Source organism: Asterias amurensis, chromosome 21 (genome assembly GCF_032118995.1).
Source record: "Asterias amurensis chromosome 21, ASM3211899v1".
Lineage (NCBI taxonomy): Eukaryota > Metazoa > Echinodermata > Asteroidea > Forcipulatida > Asteriidae > Asterias > Asterias amurensis.
The window spans coordinates 1,657,347-1,666,704 of record NC_092668.1 but is presented as its reverse complement, the minus strand read 5'-3'; the positions used below and the strand labels follow the sequence as shown (position 1 = coordinate 1,666,704).

Genomic DNA, 9,358 nt, shown 5'->3' with positions numbered 1-9,358 from the left:
GCCATTCACATCAATTTTATTACAATTGCGGTTTTACAATATTCAGCTCTAAAAAGCACTACCTATAGAAAGCGGCATTTTATCGAAACTTTAAACAAAAAGCTGATTAATGAGCTACGTATAGATAAAAAAGAAGGTTATTGTTTTGCGATGAAAATTGATAATTATTAATATCTCATCATAATTATATAATTTCGGTACAGAAAAAAATGGAACGTAATAAAGGGTGAACATCGTTAGTAAACCTTCGCTGTTTGGAATTGCTTCTTATCCCTTTTAAATGTTTTCATGCTCTAAAAATACATATAATTACTGAGGTGAGTGACAACAAAAAATACATAAATTTGTCTCTGGAAATACGCCCCGAGCGGATCAGACGGACCACGTGAAAAATGTGGTCCTGCAAACCCCCACCCCCCCCCCCCCCCCCCAAACACACACCCGAACAAAAAACAAAAACCCACACAACATGTATGTAAATTATTACATTCTACGTTTAAAATGTCTTTCCAACCGCATTCATTTCATAACAAACGCTTGCTATGGCCTAAAATCGCCCAATTTGAAGGCATTTTTAAAGGAGCTCGTTATATGCAAATACATTTAATTGAAATACGGTGATACATGTTACTTTTAGAGCGCCCTCCAGTGGTGTGGCTAGTGTAGCTATGGTTTGTGTTCCCCCCCCCCCCCCCCCACCCCCTGGGGTGAGGAGGGGAAGGATAACTCCCTCGTCACTCATCAGTCCACAGCCTGTAAAAATCATTATTAAAAGAAACAAAGAAAAAAGACCTTTCGAGGTCGATTTGGCGTTGCCTTTGTATTTTCTTTTACAAAACGGCCAGAAAAACTCACTTGGTTTAAAGGAAGCACTGCAGCGGTAAATATTGTGTAACTACCCAATTTGTATTAAAGGAACACGTTGCCTTGGATCGGTCGAGTTGGTCTTTGAAAAGCGTTTTTTGACCGTTTATTATAAAATGCATATGGTTAGAAAGATGATGTAAAAGTAGAATACAATGATCTACACAAATATGCCTCGAAATTGCGTGGTTTTCTTTTTACCTGGTCCAAAAACACGGTCGGCCATTTATGGGAGTCAAAATTTTGACCCCCATAAATGGCCGACCGTGATAGTTCGCGACGTAAAAAGAAAACCGTGCAATTTTGAGAGATACTCGTGTGGATCATTATATTCTACTTTTAAAACATCTTTCTAACCATATACATTTCATAACAAACGGTTTCAAACGCTTTTTATGGACCAACTCGTCCGATCCAAGGCAACGTGTTCCTTTAACAAATGAATTGGCCATACAACTTTACTTTTAGGAAGATCCGAAACTTGTAAATACTCTACAAGATGAATTACCATAAACCTTTACTTATAGAAAAAGTTCTACATTGCTAAATACTCAACATTAAACATACAAGTTTACTTTTTATATAGGAAGATCTCTACATTGGTTACAAATGAATGACCATCAGATTTTACGTATAGGAAGAGTTCTAAATTGGTTAGTACTCTACAAATGAATGACCATTAAATTGTACTAACATATGAACCATTCTAAGTTGGTTAGTACTCTACATACGAATGACCATTAAATTTTACTTATATGAACCGTTCTAAGTTAGTTAGTACTCTACATATGAATGACCATTGAATTTTACTTATATGAACCGTTCTAAGTTGGTTAGTACTCTACATATGAAGGACCATTAAATTTTACATATATGAACTACTCTAAGTTGGTTAGTACTCTACATATGAAGGACCATTAAATTTTACTTATATGAACCATTCGACTAAGTTAGTTAGTACTCTTCATATGAATGACCATTAAATTTTACATAAAGGAAGAGTTCTAAATTGGTTAGTACTCTACAAATGAATGACCATTGAATTTTTCTTATATGAACCATTCTAAGTTGGTTAGTACTCTACATATGAAGGACCATTAAATTTTACTTATATGAACCATTCTAAGTTGGTTAGTACTCAACGAATGAACGACCATTATATTTTACATATATGAACTGCTCTAAGTTGGTTAGTACTCTACATATGAAGGACCATTATATTTTACATATATGAACTGCTCTAAGTTGGTTAGTACTCTGCATATGAAGGACCATTAAATTTTACTTATATGAACCATTCTAAGTTGGTTAGTACTCTACATCCGAATGACCATTATATTTTACTTATATGAACTGCTCTAAGTTGGTTAGTACTCTACATATGAAGGACCATTATATTTTACATAATTATGAACTGCTCTAAGTTGGTTAGTACTCAACAAATGAATGACCATTAAACTGTACTTTTAGGAAGAGTTCTAAATTGGTAAATACTCTACTTAAATGAATGAGAGTTACACTTTACTTAAAGGAAGAGTTATATTAATACTCAACAGATGAATGACTATAAAACTTTACTTAGAGCAACACTTCTAAATTGCTAAATACTCTACAAATGAATTACCATAAAACTTTAATACGGAAGAATCCTACATTGGTATACTAAAATAAAATAAAAAGACAGTACAATTTTAGTAATGGGTAGAGTCTTTAACATTGGTATAAACTAAAAAGAAATTACCATAAAACTTACTCAGGAAGTTAATAATATTGGTAAAGACTATAACAAAATTTAAGTTTTTTTTTGTGAGAGGCATTGCAGCTGTTGATAGTATAAACTATTTTGAGAAAGATTTCCCTTCGGATAGTAATGTTCCCCCTCAAATTATTTTAATCTGAGCATGAATCATCACCTCGCTAAATGTTCATGGATACGGCATTCTTGTGAGATCCAGTGACAATTTTCTTTTACAATTTGTGTTTGTTTTATCAACAAGTAGAGATTAAATTTACGTTAACATGTGACTTTTATTTTTCTTTTAATGTTCGGCTTGTGGTTTCTTTGCCGCCTCTGGAACTCTCTGCCTCAAAGTCTAAGAGATACACATGACATTTCTCACTTCCAAAACTACCATAAAATACATCTTGCCAGACTGGCCTTTGAACACATCTGAGATTTCTTCTATTGACCTGGACCGGCGCCTTTGAATGGGTATACAAAGAAAGTGCGCCTTAAGAAAAGATCGCTATTTTTGGTAACGATCTAACCAAATTTGTTGATTTTGTTTAAAATAAAACAACTAATTATATGAGGTATTTTGTTTAATTGAAGTTTGCCAGAAAGTGTTGAATTTTGTTAAAACATCTGTTATTACGATTGAATGTTTTACTAACATTTGGCCGACCATGCCAACCAAGGCGGTTTGTTTATCAACAAAAGAAATGTCTATAGACCTTTATCACGCTGTCTTGTTCTGTTCCCTGTTTTCAATAGGAGTAATGAATGCCAACATTCATTGCGCATAGCACCAGACTATTATTTCGTCTAGCCTCAGTTTGGTTACAATGAGTGGGAATGGAGTGAAATAAAGATGACTATACACCGTGATAAAGGTCTACACTGTAACCTCCTTCTTCAGCGTTTCAAACAACTTCAATTTCTTACTGTTTTGCTCAGCGACCACAAGTGTGCCATTCCCAGTCACCCCGATGTCGATGACAGGCTGGGAGATGTTACCACTTGTCAAACACCCAACGAAGCTTCCACACGAAGTGTACTGGTGAATGTGGATTTCCTTAGCGCCCTCTATTGATACAGCCACGTAGATGATGTCCCGGCTGTCACGACAAAGGCCAGAGCAGATGACTGGAGCTTCCTTCTCACCGTCCGTCGTCGATCTTGCCACGGTTGGGTGAATGGTCAAAGAGCTGGCATCGTTGTCGTCCAAACACTCGACACGAGCTGGCCGTCTTGAAGCTACTAGGATGCGCCCTCCGCTGGTACATGCAAGGAAATCAGGTTTGATATCAACTGGTATCTTGCGGACCATGGAACCGTTGGACGTGTCGAGAATGACAATCCCTTGCCAGTTAGAGTAGCTTATGGCGATTTCCTGATTCCTGTAGTGTGCCATTTTGACAGGCTGACCAAGGCTGATGTTTGAGCCATCTTGCACGATGGAAGCAGGGACGGCGATTTGTTTCAACAGTGCACAAGAGTTTGAGTAAAGATAAACAACCATATTGTATATCCAAACTGCTGTGCAAGAGGAATTTCCGCTGTCTTCAAGTGTTGCTACGATACCGCCTATTCAATAAAGGAAAAAAACAGGTGTGTAATCTCATTTTTCGTAGATGCAGCAGACGACTTCGGAACCAGCAATTTATATTTACCCTTCATTTGTAGACACTGTGTCTTATACAGAAATACCTTGCAGCTTAGCAAAAACCTGCTACACCCAATTGTCACAATTGAATTAAAGGGTTTGTGGGTACTTTTTGTAACATAAAACACACTGTCCTCAAATTTACTTTAAACTTAAAACACAGTTTGAACAAAATGGTGGTAGAAAGTTTCCCTTAAAATATTACATGCTGAGGTGCTGTAGTCTTTTGAGAAATGAGTAAAACAATTTGTCACGAACATAATTTCGTATCAGTTGAGACGAAAATTATTTTAGCATGTACAACGTTTACTAGAACTGCGTGTAAACTTTGCTGCCTTCTGTTGGTCCCGGTAGCCACCCAGTGTGAGCGATACACTGCCGGACAGGCATCGACTGATTTATTGTCGATCAGCAGTTTGTGATGCGAAACGCCACGGATTTCATTACGAGTTAAAAGTAACTCGATGCCCTCCCAAACTACTCGCAAGCTAATTGCGCCGCCCCTCGCATGTGGAACAAACAAGTTCCCAACTCAGTGAAGACGTCGTGGGACTATTGATAGTTTTAAGACCAAATTGAAAACTCACCACACGCAATTTTTAAATAACCTTTAACATCTATTAAACCTTTATTCTTGGTAGCGGATGTGTTTTTGCGCGTCAATGTCTTTATTATTATGATTATTATTAATTGTGACAAGGTACTAATGAATCAGGGTGAGCTTTAAACGGTTTTATTTTTTCTATTTGTTATTACCTATTGCAAGAAAATGTTGTTTTTATTTTTTACATTCTTACCACGGTATTGTTGACTGATACATCGCTGTCGACTCCCATGAAGAAAGACTGCAGGGAAGTAATTTGAAGAAGAAACCAGGATTTCATCATTCGATGAAGCTGCAGCCATACTGATTATGTTATAACCGGTATTGATCTCCCTCGCAAACTTCCAAGTTGCTCCCAGAATCAGCTCGCCGAGTGCCGTGTCATCGCTACTCTTGAACAGCATCTTCGAGTATCCAAGAGGCAGCCTAGGGGGGCTCTGGATGAGAAGAACACGCAGATGGCTGTCGACGACAAGGTGGAGATTAAGAAAATCCACGTTGGAGCTTGACTTCACAGCGTCGGAGGCTGTCTCCAGGGTCTGCCGCATGTGTTCGATCTCGGCACTCACCATTTTACCGACACCCTTGATCATGGATGTCCGAAGTTCGAAGGTGCCTTGGATTGACTTCAAAAAGTGGTCCAAATTGATGGCCACTTTTAACATGTCTTCCTGGTTGTCCTTTGCAGCCTCCGATTTAAGAATGACTTTAAGGTCCTTGATTTCGTCGTCTGATTTACGTATGGACTCAGCTGCTTTACCAAACGTAGCGAGGGAGCTGTCGAGGCTTGCAAACTTCTCATCGATTGTTTTAGAATACTTCTGTTTGTTTTCTTTCTTCACTGCATCGTCCTTCATGGGTGGCATCTCGGCAGCGTTTGTCTCAGCAGTTGTGGCGAGGGACTTGTTTATCTTTATACCGGTTTGGTTCATTACCTTTGTTCGAAGCTTCTGACGTTTAGCAATGTCCTTCGAAAAGTTATCTTCTCTTTTCGCGATCTTGCTTTCTTCTTCAGCAGCTTGGTTGGTCACCAACTGACGAGTTGAGAGCACGGAACTCTCCAGATCCGTGGTCATCTTTGCTAACTCCGTACTTGCTTCCAGATACGCTGCTAAATTCTCCTCAAACTTCTGAATGAGCTCCTTCGTGTTTTTCCTGAAACGGTCAGCAGCTTCGTCCAGGGAGATGAACTCGTGGGTCGATTCGCGGTGATCGACAACGGTGCAATCTCTGCAGATCAGCTGATTGCATGTTAGGCAGTAGAACCTCTTCTTCTCTCCTCTGTGTTTGTCACAAGGTGGTTCGTCTTGAGCTTTGCTCCGGAGGCTCACTTTACCGGACCGTAGGGTGTCCAGAGGAACGATGCAGTGACCGGCTGTGGCAGAAATGCGTTGATGGATGGCCTGGCAACTTGTGCAGAGGAAGAACGGGCAGTCCATGCATCTGGACTTTGCCTTTTGCTGGTCGGTGCACAACTCACAAATCACCTTAGCCTTTGGCTGGGTGAGTTTCTCTTGGAGAGTGAAGTCTTCAACCATGCTCACGAGGTGGAAGTTGGTCTTGAGGCTAGCGACGATATCCGTGCCGGGGGCAAACGTCATTGTCTTACGGCAAACAGGACATTTGATGATGGAAGGATCTTCGGTAGACTTCTGGTATGTTGCGAGACATCTTTCGCAGAAGTTGTGGAGGCACTCTAGAATTTTGGGTTCGTGGTATCGCTCGTGGCAGATGACACATTCTAAGTGACTCTTGCTGATTTTGCTTAAAACAGCCGCAACTTCAGCATTGGATTTCTTGCCCGCCATTTTTCTGTCAACAAAATAAGACAAATACCACATTTTCATAAAGACACCAAAATCACTATTCAGACGGCAAATAAAAAAACAACCTGGACGATCACAACATGGTTGTCAGTGTATCTCTTTGAGTTTTCTGAACACCACATCTGATTGGCTGTACACAAACAGTAGGGTCTATGCTCAGCAGGCGTTTAAGCACACGTGTGTTAGCGCACTTGTTCAACGTAGGCGATACAATCGGAGACTTTCGCTAAGCAGACTCACTCCAAACTCCAGGGCCCAATTTAAAGCTGTTTACCAGTAAGCAAAACTGGTACTTGCTGTAGCAGAAAAAAAATGTGCGTAGAAGGAACGTTCACCATCTCAAGTACTCAACAAATTTCTAAGCGCGCACACGTTCAGCATGGATTTGTATTGTTGTGTCACCTGTGTGCTACTGCATTTTTACCCTTGCCTACGGTAAACAGCTTTTATGGAAGATAATTTTTGCTAGGGGACGCTCCGCCAGCACAAAACGGTGAAATTGGGCCCAGATTACAAAGTGTTTTGCTTAAAGGATTCGGGTACTTTTTCAAAATGTCCACAGATTTACGTTAAACTTACACGGTTTAAAGAAAATTATAGTAGAAAACTTCCCTTCAAATATGACTTACTGAGGTGCTGTAGTCTTTGAGAAACAAGTAAACAAGTAGCAAAATAATTTTCGTATCAGTGAGATGAAAATTATTTTAGCATGTATTATTTGGGGCTTTTGAGCAAAATGTACAAACAATGTAAATTATATAGTCCGGTCAATCAGAAATACAGGCTTGACCTGGGAAAAGATTGAAACAAAATTTATTTCAACTGTTATAAGTTCTATAGACGCCCAAGTTTCAACATAGCCAAAAGGAATTAAAGAAAGAAAATAAGGGAACAGATAACAGTGATTTTGTTTTAAAAAGGCATCGACATCGAGGTCCGTATATGGTGATGGGGATGGTTTTGGGTCACCAGAATTAACAAAATATTATCATGTGACTCATTCCAGAATTTACACGAGCCTTAAGCAAAACTTACAAAGGCCTTTATATAGGATTTGTTTATTATAAAAGACTACAGATGAAAAAAACCCAGGCCTATAAAAAATAAATCTCCCGCTTCTTAAAAAAAAAAAGAGAAAACTAAGAGTATAAATTATCACGTACTCCACCTTTGGCATGAGCGTGTGGGGCTCAATACACAATAACGCTTCACTCGACTGCACTGACTGGTTCAACATTACATGGTGCTATCAGACTTGCTCAGCAACATTTAAATCCTGGTTTTTGACGGCCTAGGTTTCGACCAAGTTTAATTGGACAAAGATGAAGTGTTTGTCACAATAAAATAAGATTATTCTCTGCCCAACTGGATATACAATTGCCTCTCACCAAATTTGGCCTCAATCACAACCAAAAGGGAAATATTCTAAGACCACTTGTAAGTTATTATCTTGATTGAAGGGGGGGAGGGTGGATATGGTAAAAAAAAAAAATCATTTCATAAGTATTGTTCTAAAATCACGCTTCAATACATGCTTTTAAATAGTACATCGCCGTGACTTTTAACAATATTTCTTTTCGGATGATAATAAAAACACAAATTGCCTGTTGGCAATGAGGTGAGAATCAATTTTAAAAGTCTGTTTCGTTTAAAAACACCTTGACATGCACCGTCATAGAAAGTATTCAAATTGAAAATAAAAATGTCATCAACAAGATGATAAATGTTTTCCATTCTTCCAGACAGACATTAAATGTATGTAAATTTGTCTGTCAAATTCAAGCAAATGTAGTTATTAATTTTCCCTAAATGGTCCAATCACGTAGGCCTATTGATCCTCTCTCTTTAATCAAAATAAGAACATGCACAAAATACTGTCACAACAAGGGTTTTACGTTTTACCTTTACCTTTATAATAATGTAGGGCCTAACTGTCACAGTTAACCAGAGTTTCATTCTTTCCACCGAATTTGAATGCCATAACGTTTCTGCAAACGACAACTATAGCTAGTTAAAGAAATCGGTTGCTCGCCCGAAAGACCTAAGAGGACAACGTGATAAATTTCGATTTTTTTTTTCGAATTTTGGTTTCGACCCGCACCCATCCCCAAATGTCGACATTCTAGATTATTCTTAACGGTCCAACAGCGCCATGACAATGTCGTCAGAGTGCACACACACTCAAGTCATGATCAAGGGAAGGTGTACGTTTGGAAATCACTCTTAAAATGAATGGCAATAAAAAACACGTTAAGCTGAAGCCAACTATAAACGTCTGTCGATAATATAAAGCGTTTTGTGAAACAAATGTCGCCTACCTTTTTGCGCTTTGAATCAATTACTTGTCCGCTCGGTGACCGTGTAGATCACTCTGCAACCACACGCAGACAGAAACGCAGACAGAAAACCAGCCAGTAACTCCGATGCCGTGTGAAACACACTGATTGATTTATTCTCAACTAGTAATTCAATGCTTCCTTGCTGAATTCACCATTTGGTATTTCTCACATAAAGCAATAAGTTGAGTACCTCCGAACTTGTCTTTTGTTGTTTAGCTGTCGGTTACAGTAGTACAATGGGGCAAACATCCGGATCGAACCGGTTCTGCCAGGCACGCAACATTCCCCAGCGTAAATAACCTGCGCAGTTTAGGCCAATTTGGTCGCTACTCCTTTAAA

General features: G+C 39.0%; 1 protein-coding gene across 1 annotated transcript; it reads right to left on the bottom strand.

Annotated features, from left to right (window-relative positions):
• Nucleotides 1-1,186: 1,186 nt before the first annotated feature.
• Nucleotides 1,187-9,142, bottom strand: LOC139952938 (uncharacterized). Its single transcript, XM_071952275.1, has 3 exons — nucleotides 8,999-9,142; nucleotides 5,048-6,666; nucleotides 1,187-4,171 (listed from the first exon to the last, which is right to left on the bottom strand). Exons 2-3 carry the CDS (start codon nucleotides 6,660-6,662, stop codon nucleotides 3,480-3,482), a joined length of 2,307 nt encoding a protein of 768 aa, XP_071808376.1. The 5' UTR covers nucleotides 6,663-6,666; nucleotides 8,999-9,142; the 3' UTR covers nucleotides 1,187-3,479.
• Between the last annotated feature and the right edge of the window lie 216 nt (nucleotides 9,143-9,358).